Source organism: Phyllopteryx taeniolatus, chromosome 19 (assembly GCF_024500385.1).
Source record: "Phyllopteryx taeniolatus isolate TA_2022b chromosome 19, UOR_Ptae_1.2, whole genome shotgun sequence".
Lineage (NCBI taxonomy): Eukaryota > Metazoa > Chordata > Actinopteri > Syngnathiformes > Syngnathidae > Phyllopteryx > Phyllopteryx taeniolatus.
In genome coordinates, this window is record NC_084520.1 from 17,081,571 (window position 1) to 17,106,216 (window position 24,646).

General features: G+C 43.0%; 1 protein-coding gene across 38 annotated transcripts in view; it reads right to left on the reverse strand.

The window, feature by feature from the left end:
* tcf7l2 (transcription factor 7 like 2) overlaps window positions 1-24,646 on the reverse strand; it is a 101,419-nt gene that overhangs the window by 36,413 nt on the left and 40,360 nt on the right. For 23 of the 38 annotated variants that reach the window (XM_061755167.1, XM_061755173.1, XM_061755165.1 and 20 more), the window contains exon 5: window positions 20,435-20,494. The exons of the other annotated variants lie outside the window; for them this stretch is intronic. In XM_061755167.1, coding sequence (XP_061611151.1) covers window positions 20,435-20,494 — 60 coding nt within the window. The remainder of the gene's footprint in view (window positions 1-20,434; window positions 20,495-24,646) is intronic. 38 annotated transcript variants of the gene reach the window in all.

Sequence of the window (24,646 nt, forward strand, 5' to 3'; positions counted from 1 at the left end):
GAGTAACGCACCTAGGAGTTTTTCGAGATATGAGCCGACATCTGGACGATCTTGTGCTCATACGTCAATTGAGGTATAAAGGGTATATTTTCATGATAATATAATTTAATCTCGCTCATCACGGTGATGAAAGTATCCCGACTTTGATTAACGCTCCGTCAAAATGTAAGCAAGAGGGAGTAATCACTCCATTTCATTTCAGGGAAAACAACTTTGTTCTTCGCTTTTGGCGAGCAAACATGGACGCCCGTCGGCAACAATGGGGATAAAGTCAAACAAAAGTTACGGCCAACTTGAGAGTTCAAGGTAGCGGCGGGCTACTCTGCGTGCGTGTCACGTACAGTTAACCTTTTTATCGGGCACGCCTGTGGTCTCATCAGTCGATGAAATTCTTCGCCGGCGGCCGGTGGCGGCTTAACCGAGGGGACACGGAGCAATAGAAAAATATTTCATTGTGTTAGCATTTCAAATGGCGAATGGAGGGCGTTTGGAGGGACGGCGTTGGCGGGGGGTTGGGGCGGGGGGGGGGGGGGGGCTGGGGGGCGAGACGCTCCAACCGATCGTTGCCAGCGGAATTAATTGCCTATTCCGAGAATAATGTCCCTTATCCGCGATCCTCCAAGGGCTCAATGCAAGCAGAAGCTACTTTTTTTTTTTTTTTTAAGTTTCAAAAAGACGACCACCTGGGGGGGTCATGGCCCATTTAGGCCCCCCCCCCCCAAAAAAAAACAAAAAAAAACCGCACTGAACCGAAATAATCCATGCGACAATTGCATATATTTGACTCTCAAGTGCTTCGTAAAGGGCATGCAAATGAGTTTAAAAGAATGAATTTAATAATACTAAAAAAAACTGTACATTTTTTATATGTTTTAGCTTTATTTATTTGCGTTAATTCTAACATTGCTGTTTGACGAGTCGCCAGAGCTCGCTAAATGGCTCAAGATGGTGCGACCCTGGTGGTGCTTCCATCCTTTTATTTGGAGGGGATTTAAACTCAGGCTCCGTTACCCATATGCGCTGACCCCAACTTATATCGGTGCAGTTTTTTTTTTTTTTAGCCAAATCCTAAACTAACCCTTTATGAAGCAGTAAGGCTTTTCAGACTCAAAACGGCATTAAAAACACGTATTGTTCGAACCGTAAGACGGAAAAGCTCAGCCCCCCTCTGGAAAAAAACTGAGCTCTAATCAGGAAGAAAACACCCGGCTCTCGAGAAAAAGGGAACATTTTAGTTTGTTTTTGTTTGCGAGCAAGCGAAATTCTTCATCCGAAGGTGTCAATTTCACTCCTCGCCAGATGGACGGGGCAAACCCGCCGTCGCCCCCCCCACCACCGACCGTTACGCGCTTCCCTCCGTTCATTGCGGATTCCGCCCGACGGAGTCAATCTTATTAACTTCCACGCCGGTTCACACGTGACATTTGCTTGAATTTTTCCCTCGCTGACATCAAAAACATCAATTAGCAGCTGGAAAATGGGAAAGCGCGAATGACGGACGCCGATAACGCCGGCTCATTTGAAGCGGGAGGGTAAATCTATTCTCCGGTTTTGAATGTGCTCATTACGATTGCCTGTTTTCAAAGAAGACCTCCAAATAGCAAAGAAATTAAATTTATCTCGTCGAAATGGCCAGGAATTGTTTTTTCCCTTCCCTTCCCTCCCTTCCTTCCTTTTTTTTTTTTTTTTAATCCGACGTCTATCTCACAGCCTCAGCGCGGCGACGCTTTGTGTCAAAGATGCATTTATTATTATTATTATTTCTCATTAGAACAGATCACAACTCCCCGCAGAAGTTGAAACCCAACACCGTCGTCCAGCGCGCGACCCGTCAAGATTATTTTGAAAGGCGGTCCGACGTCTCTTCAGGCGGGGGGGGGGGAAATTATGCGGCAAAGAAGCCTAAATGTGAACTCACGTTCGGAGCGAAACCGCTATAAACGATAAATGGCATTATCGCAATAAAAGGAATATAATTAGATGTTTGCTTTTTTTCGTGAATGTGTCAATCTCACAAATCGGTCTTCACAAAGGCATCTGCTGTTGTATGCGTTTAATAAACAAGCAAAGCATTTGTTAAAATGATAACACTGACAAATATAGATTTTTATACACTGAATAAATATATATATATTAATAAATCTTAATTTAGAAATGACTCCAATAATTTATTTCACTTGTTGGAAGTTAAATTTAAATTTTTATTGGAATTAATTATTGCATCTGAATTGTATGTGTTCCTCTGCGCTTTGTTTTTAATTTTAAAAACCATTTAAATGTTGGAAAATTAATTTTTGTACAAATTATTAGACATTTTTAACTTTTAATTCAAGTCTATATTGTTTTCTTTTAAATATTCAATGTTAGAAACATAAATTGTCATTTTGGGGGACTGATTTCTATCATTTTAAACTTTTAGAAAATTTGGGGAAATGAAACATTAAATTACTATGCATACTATATTTATGTGTAAAAAATAAATATATAACAACACCATTTAAACATTTTAAGCGGAACTTTGATTTATATCATTTTTAAATGTTTTTTTAATTATTGCAAATTAACTTTTGATTCTGATTTTTTGGGGAAATTACACAATGAAAATATTAATTCTAAATTCAATGTAGCTTTAAGTGTAGAGCTTAAAAATAATCTGCCTTCATAAAAATACAAATTCAGCACAAAATGTAGTGTTACATTAAAACAAATGACATTTCAATTAAAAAAAATACAATTTATCAACAGTATTAGAAGATTCAGTAGTGCCGTTTCATTTAATTTAATCTAGTGTTTCACCGTGCCATCGATCGGTGGCTGCGTCTTTCATTAAAATACGAAATCTGAAGCCTCCCGCCACCCGTCGCTGACAAAGGCGTAACTCAATAAAGCCGTAATCTTTAAGTCAAAGGCTATTTTTGGTGGCCCAATCCCACTATTGTCAGACGCTTCCTTATGCTTGAGTTACATCTCCGAGGGGCCCGAACAAAAGCAACTTTCACGGCGGAGGGAAGACGTATCGCATTCCCCCGGCCCATTGATTCCTGATCTTTTGACATTATTCCGATGCTTTTTATTTTCTTGCTCCTTGCGTGACACTAAAGACAGCGAACGTCCAAACAAGCCACGGTGGGGAGTATCTACTATCTGTCAAAAGAGCGGGCTTCTTCCCGGTATTAAGCGGCCCGATGCTGGGACGCGGTGCCGAGAATCAGCGGGATGAAAATATCACTCTTTATAATGGAGGCTAATCAGATTTCGGGCTGCAGTTTGCCTTCTGGCTAACGACAAGACAATAGGCTTGTAAGCAATACGCTCGCCGAGACAAAAGGCCTTCCATTTTGACTCAGAAGAAAACATTTTAACAAGCACAACTGTTATGCTGGAGTCATCTGTAAAATTCACATAACTCGGGTTGAATAAATTGGGATTTCTCCCCAATTTGATTTTTTGTCATTTTAATAATGCCTCGAGCCATCTCCTTATCGTGGTGGAGGGCTTCGCTTTGAATGTGTTTGTGCGTGTGTCAATCTTCGCACATTAGTAGTTTACCCCCAGACGAACCCTAAATGTGCGTCGGGTCGGCGCCACGACGGACTTGATCATCTCGAGCGTGTGTGTTTTAAGATTAGATCACTTACGAAATGGCCAAATGGCGCACTCCTATTTGAAATGATTTGGATTGTAATTATTTGACCGGGGAAAAAAAAACACAAAAAAAAAACACGGACTGTTTGACAAGTGCGCACAGTGTCTGAGCAAACAAAAGTGGAGTGCGCGCTGGCTGGAGAGAGCCTCTCCAGGCTATTAACCCATTATCAGGCTTAATATCAAAATGACAAGCAAACAAAAAGGCAGGAATGCGCAATTATTGCAGCGTACTTCCGAGGTCAAGACGAACAACGCAAATGGACTTTCAATGATAATTGGGGGGGGGGGGGGGGGGGGGGTAGTAGAAAACACCAGCAGACACTTTACATGCTGAACAATTAACTTTGCCCTAGCTACAAAATTTCCACTTGTAAAGTCAACTTTATATCCGCAGATGTTGACGTATTCGCAGCCACGTCGACCTTGGCCCGAGGGGTCGACTTTGAGATCCTGTTCCTAAGTCTCCGAGGCTCGAAAGAGTCCAGATTACTCCGCGCTATCATATCATATCACATCATACCTTTCCAAATAACTTTTAACACTTTTGACAAATTTGCGCTTTCATGTGCGCCGCATTGGCGGACGAGTCGCCGCTCGGAGGGCCTTGAAAGGCGAGATTTTTAACGAGCTGAGGTGAGGTTAATTGGGCCGAGTGATGTACTTCTTCCCTGCGAAATGAAGTCCATTTCCTGGACGCCTTTAATAAACAAACACTTCAGCCCAATTTTAGCTTCTTGTGGCGAGAGGGTAGGGTGAGGTTGGACTTGATGGATGGCTTTGTGTTTTTACCTCTTTTTTTTTTTTTTTTTTTTTAACTGTAAGGCTTGAAATGACGACGAGACCCCTTCGCCTGCCATTAGGAACTACATGATGTGGATCTGCAGCGACTAAGCGACCTCGCAATCAAGTGCGAATGCGTCGACGTACGGCTGGCTGCTCGATCGCCCTCGCGGCGTAATTACCGACCGACCGATTCATTCCGTCTTCATTGCCGCCCCACCTATTGATGGATAGTTATCATTAGGAATTGACAAAGCCCTTAAACAACTGAGGCGTGTGCGGGAAAGTGCGTGCGTGCGTGTGTGTGCGCGCGGTCAAAGCGTCCCGGCTGATCGCCACAAAAGCCACGCTGCCATTTTATAGCGTCAAAGGACAAGAACTTCCAATTTGTAACTTTTTGTGCAGCTTTATGTCCAGGTTGTGAACCAAAAACCACACACACATGCGTACGCACTTGAACACCTTGAGCCTAATGCACACTTGCCTCCTTCATTTTTGAACGTATTCGAAAAACACAAAAACATATGCATGTTCAAATACGGTCATTCATATCATTTCTGCCACTTTTCACGCTGTCACCCGCCACGCCACTTTTGTTATTATTTTTTTATGATATTTATTTGCAGGTCGTGTCAAACGTTATTTTTAGCATATGCCATGGACCGCTAAAAAATGGACGGCATAAGTATATTTTAAAGCTGTGTACATAATACCAATAGAAAATATGCATGAGCGGTGCCGATATTATTTTTGTCCACTTGGGGTCCCCATCCTCATGCTTTACACTGTAGTATCTGTGACTTTGAATGTGTGTGTGGCCAGAATTTGAAATACCTTTGTTTTGTCATGCATGAAAAACCCAAAATATTGACACATCCTAATATGCAGACCTGTCACACAGACTCAAAATCCTGACGCATACACACCCACACACACACATACGAGGACCCCACATGGGTCAGTTTTGTCACGTCCCCATTAAATACAACAGATCTAACACCTACACACAAACTAACATATCCAATACACGCCAAAAACCTGACACTTCAAACACATATACAAATTGCTTACTGCATCGCCGACGTATCAGATCGAGACTCGGTATTGGCAGAGATTCGAAATCAAGTGACTGACTCCGGTGCAAAAAAAAAAAAAATAATAATTTGTGATCGGGACATCCCTAGTTCTGACAACACGTCAAAAACCTGTCACACCCACACATGCTTTCAAACTATGCATACGTGTTCACATACACGTACAAACACTTGGCTGGCGCTGACCCCGACACTGCGAGAGGCAAACGCTCTCGTCGCTAGCATTTTATAGCACGCTGCTCAGACTACAAAAACACAACCAACAATGATACACACACTCGCACATCGTCTGCAGCCAAAGATGAAAACCACAGGCTGCCACTGGTCTTCTCCTCTATATTTTCAGTCTATATATTCAGTCGGCTTGTATATCTTAATTATGCCTCTTCTCTGAGAAGGCAGAAAATGAGGCCCTTCCCGTCTTGACTTTTACGGGGACATTATTACACGTCTGCGCAATAAAGCACACACACGCTGGGTTTATTTTGCTCGTAGGAGCCGTCACAGTTTGCCGTTTTGCGAAGAAAAAGCAAACGTATTGTGAAAACGGAGAGCAGCAGGCTGTGCTGGATTAAGACCTCACAAGGTAGAGAAGAGAGAGAACAAACGCCCCCCCCGCCCCACCCCAAGACGTGCAGCTCAGTGTGATTATCTCCTCCCTTTTTCCTCACGGGTCGCAGCTTTTAGGGGTCACCACCATTTCATTCACACGCGCACATACGCACACATACGCAGGTTATGGGGCTGTGCCGTCTCAGTGACTCAATCGCATCTGCAGCTCTCCATCGATAATGCTCAGCGACCCAGCAAAGGCCCGCATGGTGAGTGCCTGGCCCCACCTCTCTCCTGGAATTAGAAGGGTCCCGTTGCACCGTCGCCCCCCCAAGGTGGCGCTGCTGCAGGGGTGTGGGAGTGCTACTTCAGCTGCTGCCAGCAGAAAAGGCAAGCGGGGCTTTATTCCATAAAAGCAAAGACCCTCACTGAGCGATATGGCCTTCAAATAAAATGGAGAATTTGTTTTCACAAAAATCTGATTTTATCGCTTTTTCCCCATAAAGCAAAAGCTAATGAAATAATTCAAAACGATTTTGCTTTTTGTCTTTTTTAATCAACCAACTTTTTTTTCTGTCCGGCTAATCCTCACCAGTGTCGCGCGGGTGAACTGCAGCCCGTCCCAGTTGACGTTGGGCCAATCGCAGTGCACGTACAGACACACAACCACTCGCACCTACGAACAATTTAGAGTCTGCAATTAACCTTAAAAGACATCTTTTGAAATGTGGGCGAAAGCCAGAGTACCCGGAGAAAACCCGGATTCGAACCTGAATCTCCTGAGTGCGAAGCAGATATCCTAACCGCTCGACTGCGCTGTCAAACAATTTGATATGCCGCTCGTCCTCGTTAGCGTTGCGAGTGAGCTGGAGTCAATCCCAGCTGACTCAGGGCATGACGTGTCGTACACCCTGGACTTAAACGTGTATTCATTGCGTTTGTGAGAGGAGCGACATGGAGGAGAGGCAGGATAAGCCCCAGCCAGTCACAGGGCACATATAACAAACATTCACACTCACAGTCACAAGGGAAGGCTTCACATGCAGGTTTTTGGACTCTGGGAGGAAGCTGGAGTACCCGCAGAAAACCCGCAGGGGTGAACATGCGAACCCAACACAGGAAGGCCAGAGCCGTCCGCAAGAAATATACGTAAATAAATAAATAAAATACAAATTAAGGACACCAACGACTTCCATTCATCTTTGTTTTGTCATTCAACCTATTTTGTGACATTTTTGTTTGGTGGAAAGCCATGAGATATTTTCCCAAATTAAAATATAGTACTTGCCTTGGCTCAAAAAAGGTTGGGATAAACGGTACAGTAGTCAGTAGACGAAAATCCGCAAAGTAGTGACCATAAACTTTGGCCATTTCTGGAGTTAGTTCATTCTGTGATGTGACATAACACTTAACATCGCTCCTTTGCTTAATGCATTTAACATTAACGTCTAATTAGATCATTCTAGGAGTGTTTCCTAATTAATACAAGATGTACTAGCGGATAAACTCTTGTCGCCGATGTTACGTGTGCTTCGCAGTTCCGCTGGGACCGCAACCTCAACACAAAAATAGAAAAAGACAAGTGCAACAAATACGACACTGGCCGATCTGATGAGCAAAAACATTTTGCTTACACGTAAGCGTAGCAATAGAGGATGTCCGCTCCAGAGGTGGGAAGGGTTAGCCAAATATTGTACTCAAGTAAAATAGTTAAAGTAAAGTAAAGTAGTCCTCCAAAAAATTACTGGAGTAAGAGTAAAAAGTACACAGTGAAATAATTACTCAAGTACTGAGTCAATAGTGAGTAACTTCAGATTTTTTTTAACCACAGCATGAACATCAATAAAATAAAAATGATTTACTGCAAGGTGTTTTCTCAAGTTATAAGTGGGCTGAAATGTCCCCTTTGGGCAGACAGTGCCAGACAAATACGATAATACATGAAAGCTGTTGTTTTTGTTCGTCTAATGTAAACAAGAGTAGCGCGCCGTTGCCTTCATGGTAACGACGGCCTTCCCAAAATGGCTACCGCGTAGGAACGACAATCAGCCGGGCTGGCCCAGGAAGCCCAATAGAAGAAGTTGTGTGAGGTCATGTGACATGTGTCGTTTGATTGGTGAACTTGAGTACAAAACAGCCTATGATGACGACAGCGACCCACCAGGAAAAACTCATTGGATCTGTACGATTCACGGAAATGGCCTATTTTGAGTTCAAAATGGCAAATTCCGCCAAAAGGTGACTGACTGATTTGCATGTATGTATATATTATATTACATAGTATATAAGTATACGTTAAAGCTGTGTACATAATACCAATAGAAAATATGCATGAGAGGTGCAGATATTATTTTTGTCCACTTGGGGTCCCCATCCTCATGCTTTACACTGTAGTATCTGTGACTTTGAATGTGTGTGTGGCCTTAATAGGCGGTGTCTGGCCTGTTGTGTGATGTGGGAGTCAGCGGATGAGAGTGTAGAGTTGCCTGGCTCTTAACGGGCTAACCCGTCAATGTATGAATGTGCTTGTTACGTGTTTATTTTGTTCAATAAAGCAATTGAAAGTGTGCGGGCGGCTGTGTCTATCTTTGAGGGATTACAATTTGTTCTAACCAGCGGTGGTAGGCTATATTAAGTTAGTAAACTATGTTTAGCGTGGGGTTGTGTAACCCCGTTCTGTTTTGCAGTAGACACATTAGACTATCTTCTTTTTGAAGTGTGAAATGATCACAAACTTCGGACATTGTCTTTTACGCACTCATTCTTCTTGGCTCGTGCTTATTGCTTATAAGAGAGGAGAAAAACGATTGGCGCAAAATCCCAATGCAGTAGTGAAAAATCCTCTATATAAAATTTGATACGTACGATTTCAAAACTGAACTGAACTGAACTGCGATATGGCGAAGAGAGGACGCCAGGACGGTGGACTATCTCAGGTTGGGTGGCGGGAAGTTTCCTCAAAATCGCATGCGGCTTTTCAGAATAAAGCCCCTTTAGAATTTGTGACTTATCTGTAAACGGTCTGGATTTGAGGCCACCGCGTTGTCGTGGACCGGCTGGCTTGCTGCAGTTTGTTTAGCGACACTTCTTTTGACAGCGCCTGAAGGCTACAATTAAGCTCAATTAGAGCCTTTTATTAAGTAAGAGGCGCAGACCGGCCAGTGAGGGGGTAGCCGAGGGAGGACGACAAGGAAAAAAAAAAAAAAAGCTGAACAGGCACAAAACACACGTGACAGCCAGTGAGAGTCGGTGAAACCGGTGTCGCCCGCCGTCTTGGCAGGTCGCGTAACCTCGGCTGTCAAAAAGCAGCACGAGAAAAATAAAAATAAAGAAGACTTTAAAGCGCTTTTTTTTTTTTTTTTTTTTTTTATGATCAGAGCAGCAGGGTTACAAAACAAATCACTCTATAAATACTCGCCGGCTGCAGTGAATGCGGAGATGTGTGGATGCAGATGTCACAAAGCATTTTTTCGGAAGGGGGTTAAGTGGGTGGTGGCTGTGCGTGTCGTTCCGTGCCCCCCGTACGCTGAATAACGCAATACAGCTGGCTGGGAACAAAAAACCGCCGCGTCGCTTTCATCAGCGAATCAAAAACAAAAAAAGGAAGAAGAAGAAGGCAAATGAATGTATCATTTCCACCCCTCCTCCTCCAACTCCTCACAATATTCCTTTTCCGTCGACCCCTCGATAGAGATGTTTACAGATCAGCTCTCATTCCCCCTCTTTTCCACATTTGCGCTTGGACACGTTTCAAAAGCACAGGCCTTTTCATCTGCGAGGAAATTTTGCTCCTTCATGGCTTTCAAAACAGGAAACGGCGACAATATGAAAGCCGAAGGCGCATCACCGCCGCCCCTTCAGTCGACGCATCCGAGTGCCAAGGTGCCAACTGTGCCAGTCACGCTGACCCCCCCACGGCACCCCATCTGCAGCAGGCAACTCGATACCATCACTCCGCCAGTCGACTGAATGGCATTCACGGCTCGGGCTGGGAATTGTGTTTCGAGTTTGCGCGCGCTATTGGCCTCTTTGTTCGCAGCTGCTGCGTTACATTTTTAAAGAAAAATAAATTAAAAAATAAAAAGCCTGCCAAAAGGCTCCAGGAACACAGTGCGCTAATCATTGCAGAATGAGGCTGATTACAGTTGATTCTGAGTCTTATCGGTGACCCGCAAAAGAAAAGATTTTTAAACTGACGTGACCATAAAAATAATCGATCAAAAGTGACTTGGCGTAGTACTGACGGTGGCCTGTGGGAGCCAGCAACGTTCCCACATTGCCGGGAAACTGTAAAAAAGAACAAGCTAAGCTAACAGTGCGCCGAAAATCACGGTTAGGTATGTACCTTGTTTTTAGGAAGCGCAAGACAACAAAATGCAAGACAAAAGTGTTCTATTCCAAGATGGCCCCCAGGAAGTTTCATCCAAATCGGATGACGCAAATTGTGTAGCTGTCATCACCTCTGAATTCAGCGGCACAATAAAATGAATCATCAAACCGATGGCCTTTTTATGTGACTGCCATAAGTGCAACCTCTTTCAATGCCTTACGCAGCGAAGGACGCTTTCACAGGCAAGTACAATTTTAATAGCACGTACGTAGGTGTGGGTTTACTCATGTTGTATTCATAATTCTGCCTCCTGCAGGGCATGCGTGTCCACTGAGCATCCTCGAACGCGCCACGAGGAGTCTTTCAAAAGACAGCTACTTGTACACGCGCTGGTGCGCACTCGGATAAAACAAAGCTTAACCGCACAAGTCAACCTCACCAAAAGAACTCTTTTCAAATGATGTTCAGATGTTGTCTCTCTGGGTATTCCAAAAAAAAATACATTTTTCCACATTCACAACTTGTTTCTCCTCCCGTAGCGCCGTTTCCATGCGCGGACAGGAGAGAGTTCCCTCGCATCGATTTTCTCCCGGCTTTCCGAGCCGGTGTCGTCTCCTTGTGCCCTCCCCTCGTTTTAACCATCTTTTTTACTCCCGTGGCATGACGCTAAATAGAAACGGGAGGACAAACTGATACACGCACTCAGAAGTTTTGGATATTGATTTCTTTTTGATGCAAACAAAAAAACCAAGAAAAACAAGCTCAAAAGATGGGCACAGCCTTTTTGATCAGCAATACAGCGAGGCCGTTGCGGACTGCATTGTTTTTCTTTTCCGGACATTGTGCAACCTCCAAAAAGGTCTGCGGTGCTGATTAGATGCAGTGACCATAAAGGAATCGCGGATAGGATTCCTGCTGTCCAATGGCCCAGAGAAAGTGTCACCGTGAGGCCTACAGCACTAAAATGAGAAAACAAAACGGAGAAAGACTGATACACGTCGGTACATTCAAGGAAAGGAGGGGAAAAAAAACTTCACTGTCACTTTCACCGTCCGCTCGTCTGCTGTGATGTGCGTCCGTGTCCACTGGGGGCTACAATTAGCCCATCAAACTCATTCCGGCAGGGAATCCGCAGCGGCACACCAATCGCCTTTTCTGGCTCTCTGAAGCCGGCCGGGGCGACTTGTAGAGGGAGCGAGCCTTTCATGTGCTAAGGCTCCACAGCGGCCTCCCCACTTCTGTTTTGCAGCCGTCAGTGCCGATGAGACGCAATTAAAATGGCCTCGTCGACATGCGATAGACGGCAAATCAGCTAAAGGAGCGACTTATGAAGCGCTAAGAAGGCTTTCGGGTAGCCAAAAAATGCTCCAGGAAATCATCGATTTTTAGAATACTATGCAACACAGGCAAGCGATTCAAGTGAAATAACGCTTGAATAATCCTCACATTTCATTTGTTTAACATTGGCTGTCAATATGTTGCACGTGACCTTAAAAATTGAGGCCCATATCGGAGGTCATACAAAATGTCAGAATCACCTCAAATTTTTAGAGAAATCTGCCTACCGACGGCCATACAGACATCAATATGTAAACATATTACAGCTAGAACCTGAACGATATGGGATTTTTGGGGGGCAAAACCGATAATGGGAGCTAAAATAAAAAAGCTTATATATTGGCCGATAAATGAAAAGGAACATTACTGTACATGAACACAAATTCTTACATTACCCAAGCTATGAATCAGGACAAAGAAGTCGATGTTGATTTGATTTATCGGTGAGATGCTATAATCGGCGACCTTGAATTACAATTAGCACGTTTTACTATTTTTTTTAGGATGATTCAAGGACCACAAAAAGCTGTTAATATGTATGTAGTACAGAACCTCAAAATTTGAGGCGCATACCAAAAATGCCGTAAGAAAAGTCAGAATTAACCCAAGATGTTCTGAGAAATATGCCGACCGACTACCATACTGACCTCCAAATATAAATTACAGTTAGCATGTTTTGTAAGATTCTTTTTTTTCCGGATGATTTACAAGACAAAATACAACAAATAAAGGAGCTGACCGAGCTACGGCTCGCAACATGGAAAAACTCACAGTCGAGGTACTACCCTAAATCATATATTCCTGTGTTAAACCACAGAAGTGGACGTGAGGATACGCTTACAGCTTCCCCTGTGACCTCATCTGAGCCTCGCCAGAACGCGTATTTTGTCCGGAACTCGAAGCTCCAGAGGGCCTCGGCGGCAGGCGGCCAGGTGATTACACACAAACGCGCACATTTGTATTGCACGACTCGCAATCTGTCCTCGTCCCCGTGACACACACTCAAACATGCGGTAATGCCTGGCCAAACACAAGGACGACATTCTGTTCAAGGAGGATTACAACCGTTCCAACTTGACCCCCGCTCTCAGCCGGCCCGCCTCTGGCGTTACCGCGCCCGAATTTATGGCGGCAAGGTCAAAGAGCGTTTAAACAGGTGTGCGGCCCATGCAGATGCTCGGTGGGCGAGCATGTGCTTCGCATTAGCGACCGCCGCGCGGGCCAAAGGAAGCTTGTCGAGCGGAGTCATCTGGCCGCCTCGTCAATTCCCCGCGTTGAGGAAGCCAATTTTTGTCCTGGAGATTTAGGAGTGAAGTGAGAGTAAACCGCTTTCATCGGGTATTTTGAAATGAGTGTCGACACAAAACTAACGAGCTTAACACTACCCCTAAATCCAAAACCTAAAAACCCCACTGCAACCCTAACCCATGAGCCTACACCCAATCCAGAACCCCAAACTTTTTAAAACTGAGAGCTTCTTGGCTAATAGTTAATGTGATGGGTTACGAGTTACATACACACTTCTGAAACAAATTTAAAAATAAGACAATTTATTACTCTGTCAGCCACTGCCAGCCACCCACATCAAAGTCTGCGTTCATGCTTCACAAAAGCAAACGATTGTTGTTAAATCATCTCCCCAAAAACTTCTTCAAAGAAGTGTCAAAAAAAAAATACATGCAGGCTTTTAATCTTGAGGCAATAAAATTCCACACGGCTCCCGCAGAGTGAGGGGAGAGGCGGAGTTTTAAAAGGCTTCTTACGACAGTTCAAGCGTTCAAGAGAGTCAATAGATTTGTTCGAGCGATTTTCAACCGTTGAAATAAGTTTATGATGCGTACAAATTAAGAGACGACGTGGGGATAGACCAATGGTCTTGATTTGTGTCAAATTGTACCATATTTGGTACGAGGTGTCCGCCCGACAGCAATGAAATGTAAGCCTACTACCTCTTACCTTATCCCAACACTTAACCCGAGCCAAACTCAAACCCTAGCCCCTAACTCTCCCATCAATAATGAATTCATCAATAGCACGTCAGTGGGTACGTACTATACCGATACAGTACTGAAAACGGTTATTCTTGTACAAGACCAACCAACAGATGTATTAGACAAAAACATCTCGGCGTGCCATGAATCGAGTCGAGTCACAATGAGACATTACAAATGCTGCATAGAAGAAAAAAAAGTGAGGCTAAATTGCAGCAACAAAGCAAAAGGGAAGTCACGCTTCAAGGAAGCATGGGCCGGGCCTATCTCCCGCCTTCGTTATTCCAGGCCCCCCCACCCCCACTCCCCGTCCCCACCTCGCCGCTGAAGAAAGAATCTGCCATAGATTCCCAGTGAATGCCTGCCAGCATCAAGCCAGCTATTCATGCCGCCAGTTGATTTAGCCACGCCTCGCTACACACCAATCAGCACGGCCCCCTTTTGCCTCGCGAGCCACTCAACTTGTCTGACGTTCCAACGCAAGATGGAGACACTGCCAAAAGTTCCAATTAAAATACCCGCTGCTGAAAAAAAAAAAACGCAACAAATACGAGCAAGATTAGCTTGAAGAGTGAGAAGATTGCTGGTAAAAGTGTCCGCCGATTCGACATCATCGCTTTTTACTGTCCGCTAATGAGCCTGGACTGGATAACGTGGCTTCTGTCAAGCTCCAATCACACCGCCGAGGCTTTTTATTTTAATATTTCACACAACTGTCACGCAAACTAGTGCTTAGGCGCAGCTCAGCTAACTCCAGGAGGATGTTAACAAGACAAATGAATGAATAAATACACCAATAATGTGTTTAGGTAATGTTAATAATGAACGAACGGGAGGCTGCTTTTTCGACAGCGCAGATGATTGCGCCGCCACTTCCGTGGCAGGCTCGTTTCTTTTTTACCCAGCATGCACTTCTCAGAATCTTTCACAAGTCTCCTGTTATTAGTTTGGACGTATCCCCCGATATGGCGTCAGGATTGAGCCATCAAGCAAGATGATCCCCCTTAATCTCGCCAAATCCAACTCTCCTTTTCACCCCGTCACACTCTCCTCCTGCTGTTTTTTTTTTTTTTTTTTAATGAAAACAGCATCTTCAAGTACTTCATTTTTATACAACTAACTACCTGAACATTAGTAATATTTTTGTTATTTTCTGATATTTCTGTCAAAATATTATTTTCAATATTTTGGGGGGGGATTAGATTTTTTTTGTCGCGTGTGTATTTTTCATATAATATTTTTGTATTTTTTTGTCAGCGGTTTTATTTTCTTGAAATATTTTAGCATTTTTTATGAAATATCTGTCATTATTTTTGTATTTTGCTGACAAATTTTCCATCTAATAATTTTGTATTTTTATCAGATGGTTAGTATTCTTTTTGAATATATTTTTTGTGAAATTTAGAGTATGATGATATATTTTGATTATATTATTACATTAATTTTTGTCATAATATTCCTATTTTAGGTATTTTGTGTCTGATATTATGTAGTTATTGATATTTGTGTATTTTTTTTAATCTGAGATTTTGCAATATTTTCCAATATTTCTTTGGAAATCATTTACACGTAATATTTTTCTACTTTCACGTATTTTGTAGAGCCGGTGATTTTTTAAAGTGCTCAATAAAGTTGACTTGAGTAATATGTTGAGCATTTGGTTTGCGGTCAATTATGCAAGCGTATCTAAAGTTTTAGCCCACGCCCCTCCTTTTCGCAAATTATGCATTTCTTTTTGGCAACGCCGCGATAACACCGGTAGGTTTACGATGCGTGACTGGCTGAGCATGTGCACACCTGCACAGGTATGCGTGCGCCGTCTCATCGCATCATCGCCCGTCTCACTCAAGACTCCCCAAAACTTCCAGGACAGGAACGGGGAAGCACGCAGAGATGAAAATATGCCTCGCATCGGATTCCTTCCAAAACAAAAGGCCCGAGCCTGGCACGCCGACAACTTCATAGACTTGGAAGACGGGGGGGAACCCAACAACAAGGCATACGTCAGAAGCGAGCCAAACAAATCCGAAATGGAGTTCAGGCAGGTTTGACTCGGAACTGCAGAGAGGAACAAAAATCAAATAAATTGGGGGGAGCTTTAGTCTGGTTCTTGTTGGCCTGGTCAACCTGAAAGCATTGTTCGGAATACACCGGCAGCGTGACGGTGGGGACCCAACTGCAGACGCCTAAAAAAAGAAGAATTGAGCAGGTACCCGGCATCCAGCCCTGCAAACCCTCAAAGAAAAGCCCCTCTCCTCTCCCTTTATAAGGGGGGGCTGCAAACAAGAATTCCAGGCAGCTTAAGTGCTCTCTGGAATCACTCAGCATTCGACAGCGCCATTCACATTTGACTGGGACGGTGTATTCATGCACAACTTGAAATTGTTCCTTGAGGAATTCAAATATTTTCCCATCTCCGGTGGCAAAAATTCAGTTGCCATGTTGACTTCAATATGTACTAAATAACAATTTTTAAAACAACACACATTCTAATCCTCAGACTCTTCCACCACTGTTCTTAAAATTATGGATTGCTAAACCGTGACGCGCATGATTAAAAATCTCACAAAAACAATGAATAAATAGAATGCTAGGATGTCTTTATTGGCTATAAACTGGCGGTGTGACTGGGGGGGAGGCGTCCGCAACTTTAAAGGTTGAGGAAAGTTTGCTTTAAAATCATATATTGGGCTTGGCCTTAAACCTAACCGTTAATGCAGTGTCATAGAAAAATTACTCTTTGGCACCGGCAGGCAGGACGTGTTTTTGACACACCGCAAAAATTTTGAATCAGGAAAACTGAAAGGGTGAAAAACAGTTTCAAGCTATAGAGCGGACCCCGCTATTCACGGTGGATAGGGACGGGGCTGGACCGCAAATAGCGAAAATCTGCGGATAATTGACGCCCATTATGATTGCACTGAGAATTGTTGTTCTTTTTTTTTTTAACCCCAAGAAATTCTTGACCAAGCAGGGATAAACCGCCAATAAGCATTTTTCGGGATGGTTCCCCTAAAAAAACAGAGAACAAAAATGAATATATTGAAGAAAAACAAGTGGTTCCAGTGGTTTCTAGATGGCAATTAATAGAATTGTGTTGTGAAAACGGCGCTTTGACGACTTGAACAAGGCATGCAATGCAATTACAACCCTGAAGAACCCTGACCCCGACGTCGCCGCGAATGCTCAGCATTGATTCGCACAATTGACGCGTTCCTAGACATTAAGCGACATTTTCTTTTCTCTCTGAGTGCCTAACACAAGCCCCAGGTCTCGCTTCTTCTTCGCCGCATTTCACAATGATTCTCGTCTACTTTTTGTTCGTGCATGCTCCATATTTGTGTATGGTTATGGGTATGGTTCACATTCGGAGATAACAACCCATATCGTCAACTCTCAGGAAAATTCTGGATATTTTGTCAGGAACCTCTCCGGACTGCGGACTATTTTCGTGCTTGCGTTTAACGGTGGAACGGATGGCAACTGCCCAGAACAAAATGCGTCCAAAACGGGCCATTCGGAATCTCTGAGTATTAGCGTTTGGAATTTTAAGGATGGTGTTTACTTATCGATTCTGAGAGGAGCTGGCTTTCGGTTTCTCCCCTCTAGTACGTGTCACAACAGATACCATAGAAGAACATAAAGTAAAAGACTCAGACAGGCAGGAAGAAGATGTCAGGCCTGACGGCAGAGCCCAGGTGGCGGTGATATTTTTTCATTTAATTTTCAAAACAAATTTTGGGGATTATTTTCAAATTATGGGCTATTTTTTAAATGTGATATTTCAGTATCATCTTCTAATTTTTTCCTGATATTTGTGATTTTTTTTAATCGTGGATTTTGTCTAATATTTGAGTATTCATTTCTCATATGGTATTTTTTTTGTAAAATATTGTGTATTCTTTGTTCTTTTTCCTTGAGATTTGTATTTTTGTCCAAAAATCTTTGATAGTTTTGTATTCACTGTATTCTATTTTTTTCTAATTATTTCTAAAAAGTGTGTATATATATAGATAGATAGATATCTATCTATAGATATCTATCTATCTATCTATCTATCTATCTATATATATATATATATATATATATATATATATATATATATATATATAGATATATATATAGATATATATATAGATAGATATGTGTGTGTGTATGATTTTGTGTTCTTTGTATTATTGTCTCTTTTTTGTCCAATACATATAAATTTTATGTCTGTTCTTTTCATACTTTCAATTTTTGCACTGGTTTCAAGTGATTTTTTTTCCCCCACATCATATTTTTATATTTTTTGCATCTAATGTTTTTTTTATTTTCTCATTTTTGTCTAACGTTTAGTATTTTTTCCTGATATTGGTGTTTTTTTACCATCTGTATTTTTCATCGATTATTTTCTGATTTGTTTCTGATATTTTAGTATTTTTTGTGTGTATTTTTGTCTGCGTTTGTTTATCTGTGATATAATTTTAATAATTAATTTTTTTTTATCTGCCATAAAATTTGGGTGTTTGTTTTCAAATAATTCCTTTTTAAATATTCGTGTATTTTGTTATAACTGTTTTAACATTTCAGATGTCTTTTTGGAGCTCACTCCCTTCCTCCATCGCCCGTTGTATTTCGTCCCTGCGGTCCCCTCCTCTTCCCCCTCGTCCTCTTCCCTGCGCCCCCACCCTCCCCGTGCCCTCAGCCCAGTGCTAATTGGTAAATCTGTTGAACCATGCCAGAGCCAACAATGAGACACCTGGAGTTCTGTCAAAACAAGTTTCCCTGTGTGTTATACAGTAGCACAGCGAGCCGCCGGGTCTGTTGTCACTCAGCGGCCCGGCCGGCTGAGGGAGTGAGCCAGTTTGGACTACGGCGGGGGGTCCGGAAAAAATTAGTCTACTGTAGTTTTCAGCAACAGATTGGGTTATTGATGCCACTTCTAAACTTTGACCCTAAATGTTCACGTAAAAGCCGCGCGTAAACCGCAATTAACGCATTTTCCCGACGCCTACTTAACGTCGCGGCAGAGGTGAAATGAGTTCAAGTTGTTGTAGGCCGTGACACGTGACGCCTGCGACCCGACCTCCGTCTGACAAGCTGTCATCTGAAACTCCAGTCACGCCTTTCCACGCCGGGACGTGAAAAAGTGTGTTTGTGTGACACCGGTGCACACACGCAAGACAGGCAGACGGGCACACCCAAACGCGATCCTGCCAGACCTCGTCAAACAAGTTCTAGCAAAGACACATCGCATGAGAGCGAGGGGGCGAAGGTGACATGCGGAAAGAGGAACATTTCGTCTCATTGGCACAATGAAGTGCAGTTTGTGTCTTTAAGGCCTCATGTTATTATCTCATGCGAGAGAGCGCGCATAGTAAACAAGCCCGTGATGAGCCTAACGATCCAAAAAGGAAGTACCGAGTCACCCCTCGGGGCGCAAGATAAATCCCTTTTTGGGTTTTACCTCCTGGATTACAAAATCTGAAAACTCATTCGCTGTTTCTGGTCGTCAACTTGAATGGAACCGTTTACTGCCACAGACGTATATATTCGTCAAATAAAATTTTCAGATACGGAGTGGGTCTCTCGCTCAGCTTGCCTGTGAATATCAAGTTTGTAAATTCCTGTAATGACTAACAGATCCCTGTAGGTGGCGTGTGTTGCATTGCTTAGGATTTTACCTGCACAGCTTTTCAGTTGATGATAAAGTTTAGGGGGCGACTCTCGGCTTGTCACGTCATTTATTGGGGACAGAAATGAATCGGACAAGTTCAGACACCACAATCGAAACGTGTATTTATGATATAAACAGAGAATGTGTCGCGGTAGGTAGCAGAAACTGCGTATGTCGCGATCGTAAGAAATAACGCAGTTCATGGAGTCAATGGCAAAACGGCATGTAAAAAAGCCACTGATGTTCAACTCGAGCCATGCGGTGAGTCAGCATCTCACGGTGTGTTTTTTAGTTGTATATCTGTAAATAAATGATCATTTTGCCATCAAAAGCCCTGTGTTAGCTTCTGATACGCGGCACATACATAATACACACTATGTATCCTTCTAAGTGTAATTTAGCATCTTGGTATTGAAGTGCCGCCTCCTCGGAGAAAATACAATCCATGCGGCTCTTCCGGGGGCTCGCGTGCAATTTTTTTAAGACTCTGGGCATAACAAGTAGCTTCGAGGCTCCACTCCTAGTAGTCATGGTAATGAAAACTGTACGGCTCATTTTCATGAGACAAAACAGGCCGAAGTGTGATCCTTGGGGTATTTTGACAAAAGTACGTCACAGGCATGTTAAGACAAAAGCAAACGGTTTTAAATTGTGGAAAAAAAAAAAAAAAAAAAAGCATCATATTATAATTAATTATATCAACAAGATCACCCAGGAAATTTAGGTACGAGACAAAAAGTGTGAGAGAAGGAGGGGCAAACACACAGAAACAGAAAAATTCTTATATGGCTTAGTTTGGTTAAAGATCAGAAATGCTCAAAAAGCCCAACAAACAGCATGTCAACAATAAAGCAGAAGCTGAAGCAGAAACAAAGTGTGATCATCATCATCACCATGATCCCAAGGTATCATTCATGATTTGATTTTTTTTTTTTTTTTTTTTTTTTTTTAATCAGCAATTAGCAGGTGTTAATTTATGTGGTGTGGAATCAAACCAAAAAAATTCGGCATGATATTTTTCGGGAATTCAAAGGTCTCTCACCAAATGAAATTGGTGAAGGCTCAGATCTGACTGTCCAGGGAATTCCCAGCAGAAGGGCCCCTGAAAGGCAAAGATGGACGTTCCCAAGTCACACAATTATATGAGCTCTTCACACACGCACACGCGCACACACACACACACACGCCAGGATTTATGCAAAAGCAACATGTTCTCCCTGGAAAATCCCGCATCCCTTATTCAAACGATGAGCTCGTCTCTGCGGGCTCGGCCTCCTCCCGGGCGTGTGTCGGAGTCGGTTGTTAGGGTTTTTACAGCGGGAAACCAGCAGAAGTGCTACGCTCGTTACTGGTTACGTCGTTGTCCGTATCAGCTGGCTGCTTGTTCAAACAATATTACATTCTTTAGTACATTCGGAACATTTTGGTAGCTTTCCGAGAAGAGGAGGCTGAGATTCACTGCCACCGCCGGAATTTGGTGGGGAAAAATAGTCCACATGAAAAAATTACCCTAAAAAATAAAATAAAATAAAAAATAAAAATATATATATAAAAAAATTAAATAAAAAAAATAAAAATAAAAAAACATACATTCATAGAAGGCTATTCAAGGTAAAATAAGACGACCCTAAATCCTCCAAAAGTTGTGGAAGTTAAAATAAGACTACCGAAAACCCTAGCAACATTGTGCAGGTTAAAAACAAAAATACTACCTTAAATCCTACAAAGGTTGTGCAGATAAAATAAGACTACTGTAACTCACCCAAAGGTTGCGCAGGTTAAAATAAAACTACTGTAATGTAAATCCTCCAAAATGTTTTAAAATGACACGAGTTTGTCCAAATAATCTATTAACGGGTCTGGATCCCGAGAGAAAGCCGTGCAGATCCACATATCCTGACTTTTCCTTGCCTTCATTTGCTAGCCGTCGGTATGTACCAATTGCACAACCCCGCTCCACTTCGGACTCCTCGGGACATTCACAAAAGAACAGCACAAGAGATCTTTGTGAGTGTTCACCGTGCAGCTGTTCCTGCGAGTTATCTTAGCCGACCCTCGGGGGTTAAGTGCAAGTGCAAATAGAGGCTGGTGATCTCAGCACGGAGAAAGAAACTTGTCGGATTGCTTTCGGGCACCCGACTTGGTCAGTAAACTAAAGGTCACGTTGCTTTTTCTCGGCGAAGTTCTCTGCCCTTTTCTCTCTTTGTCTCTTAAGAAATCAATATACTGTATGTCTTTTTATGTTGTATGGATACACAAATCCAGGGAATCCTCATCTTTGCATCGAGAGCAGACGATGATATTTTCTGGCCCTAATTTATCAGAGGGGAGCTAAAGCGCCGCTGCAGTCAAGTGGAGACTGTTGGGGTACAAAACCACTGAGGCACCAAATATGCGATTATTTCGACACACCATTTTTGGGGGATTAATGGCCGCTTTATTTTAATCGCCGCAACTTATGAAGGATTTACACTTGCATTATTTGAACCTGCGGAACTTTGGGGGTTTCCTGGTAATCTTATTTTCAACTGCACAAATTTTGAAGGATTTGCTGTTGTTTTATTTCACCCTACACCACTTGTAGTGCAATTTGAATAGTCTTATTTGAACCTACACAACTTCGGGGGGTTTATTAACGGAGACTATTAATAGTAGTCTCTTTATAACCTTCACAACTTTGGAGGGATTCACAGTACTCCTGTTTACTGTGCAGCCTTTTGGCAGCATTTCTGTTCATTACGGTGGTCCAGTAAACAGATGCCCACAGGAAATACACAAACCAATCATTGCGCCGCAAACCCTCCTATGGCCAATCAAACGCTTCATTCACAGCAGCTTTGTGAGAGGAGCGAATGGGTGTGAACATTTGGAAGGGAATTATGTTGGAAAGGATGTTTTGGAAGAATCAAGGATTCATTCTGAAGATGTTTTCCGGAAGTGGACCTCTTTAAAGCAGGGGTCCTCAATTGGAAGTGTTCCATTCAAATCCATGTCATTGTTGTCATACTGACACAGTCAACACTGAGTGGATTGTCTGCGGAAACAAGAGGCCGCCCGGACGGCAGCCTCGGGCCCGACAGGGCGTCCGATGACGTGTCACCCCCTCCTTTCGTGAGCCCTTGCGTAAAAGTCTACGGAGGACGGCGTGGAATGGATTGCGTGTACGGGGTCTAGGTGAAGTCCTAAGATCGGTGCGTGGGTGGTGTCCGCCGACTGCGGGGGTCATTCATTAACAAGCAGAGCAGGGCAGGCCTCCCAGAGTCCTGAGCAATTGTCCCGACCACTCCAGGTGCGCGGCCCATTCAGACCACAGGAAGGCCCCTTTAGCCCCGTTTGTCCTGACTTGAGAAATAAGCGGAACAGGAAGGTGAAATTGATCCGGTGACCGTCTATTACACAGATGTCAAACTGGTGGCCCAGGGGCCAGATCCGGCCCGCCACATCATCTTATGTGGCCGGCGAAAGCAAATCAAACTTGCTCATTGTGTTCTCGTGTAATACCTTTGAGATATTTGCAAGCATTTTTTGTTGTTGTTACCGATCCCCCTTTGAAAAGAAATGCAATAGTTGAAAACATGTTTTTATAAGCTTCTGATTTCAAAACTGGTTATTCATCAATGTGTTCCGTATACGGTATGTAATTACAGTATATGAGGTCATCTTTCATTGATATGGGTTCACAGTCGTAGCAGCCCTCCGAGGGAAGTCATAACTACGATGTGGCCCGTGACAAAAATGAGTTGCACAGCCCTGGTCTATTCGGTCGCTGACCTCGTGGAGCACTCACATGTCCATCCAGTTAAATGTTAAATATACTCACATAACAGTGAAAGTTGCTAAAATGGCAGGAGGTCACGGTAGCCATAAAAATGGTCAGATTCCATCACTTCCTCCGCACTAATTATCATATGCTTGGGGCGGGGAGGGGGTGGCGGGTTGAGTGCCCTCCCCCCTTTTCCTCGGGGACCTTTTTCTTGGCTACCTTAAAGACACAATGACGCACTCACCGAGGCACAGTCGGGAACTGGTTAACACTCCAGCCGTCCCCTGCTGCCAGCGAAAGCCGGCAAAACAATGGAGACATTGTTTGGTTCTAGACGATGCTGTGAGTGAGTGTGTACGTGTATGTGTGTGCGTTCCATGTGTGCACATGTCCATGCTTCTGCCCCAGTTCAGAGCGAGGCGAATTAAGCAACAAGAGCAAATCAGAATGTGCGTCGCTTCTACGCACGCCCACTTACCCGCGATCAACAAACGACGTCATGTCGTTAGTACTGTGAAAAATCACCCTCCCCTCACTGCCACTCAGTCCTTTATTGTCATATCTTTGGAGATAATAATCCATCAAGTGATCAGCAAGAAATTGGTCGCGTTGATTGTTGATTAATCTGGAAGCAATAGAGGGGAAAATGGAGGGCACTACTTCGCTGAAACGGGCATTTAGAAACCAAACTAGCGTTCTGGCGCACTCTGTAAACAAACGCAGTGCAGCTCAGCCTCCAGCTAGAGGATAACATGGCTCGCAAACATGCTTTCATGTCAATCTTGTTTGAAAAGACATCATATGAGTATGAATATCAGTTTGTTATGGAGAAAATTAATAAATCAAAAAAATAGCGCTAAGGCAACTTCCAGTGGCATTTAAACAGCCACGGCAACAATAAACGCATAATAGCTATTTCATAATGTCCAAACTGTTGCACTGGTCCGCATGGTTCAGTTCCTAAAAAGAAGACAAGCTACTTCTGTTGCACTTTCCTGAACAGAAGACAAACTGTTGCTGGTATACTGAACTAGAAAAGACAAACTACAGATTTTGAACTTTCCTATGAGAAGAAACTATTGATATTGCAGTTTCCTAAAAAAAAAAAAAAAAAAAAAAAAAAAAAAAAAAATTGAGCCAATTATATTACATTCGAGAATTGTCAAGTTCCTGCTATCATTTTTTTTTTTTTGTCATTTCAGTCCACCAAAAATAAGCAGGTTTGTTTTGCATTTTGTTCCGTCATCATACCGAACCAATTAAAACCAAGGTACGTACAAAACTGACTTTTACACTCCCAATCCAACGCTATGGCGACGCTTCTAAGCAGCATTACAACAGCGTCCACCAGAAGAATCAACAAAGACTCTTGGAAAATATGAAATGAAAAAGTATCATTACAGCTGAGAGAGATGACAAAGCAACAGGTGTTTTGCCATTTCCCTCCGGAGGAGCTACGATTTTCTTGGAATTTCTCGACAACCAACAGAA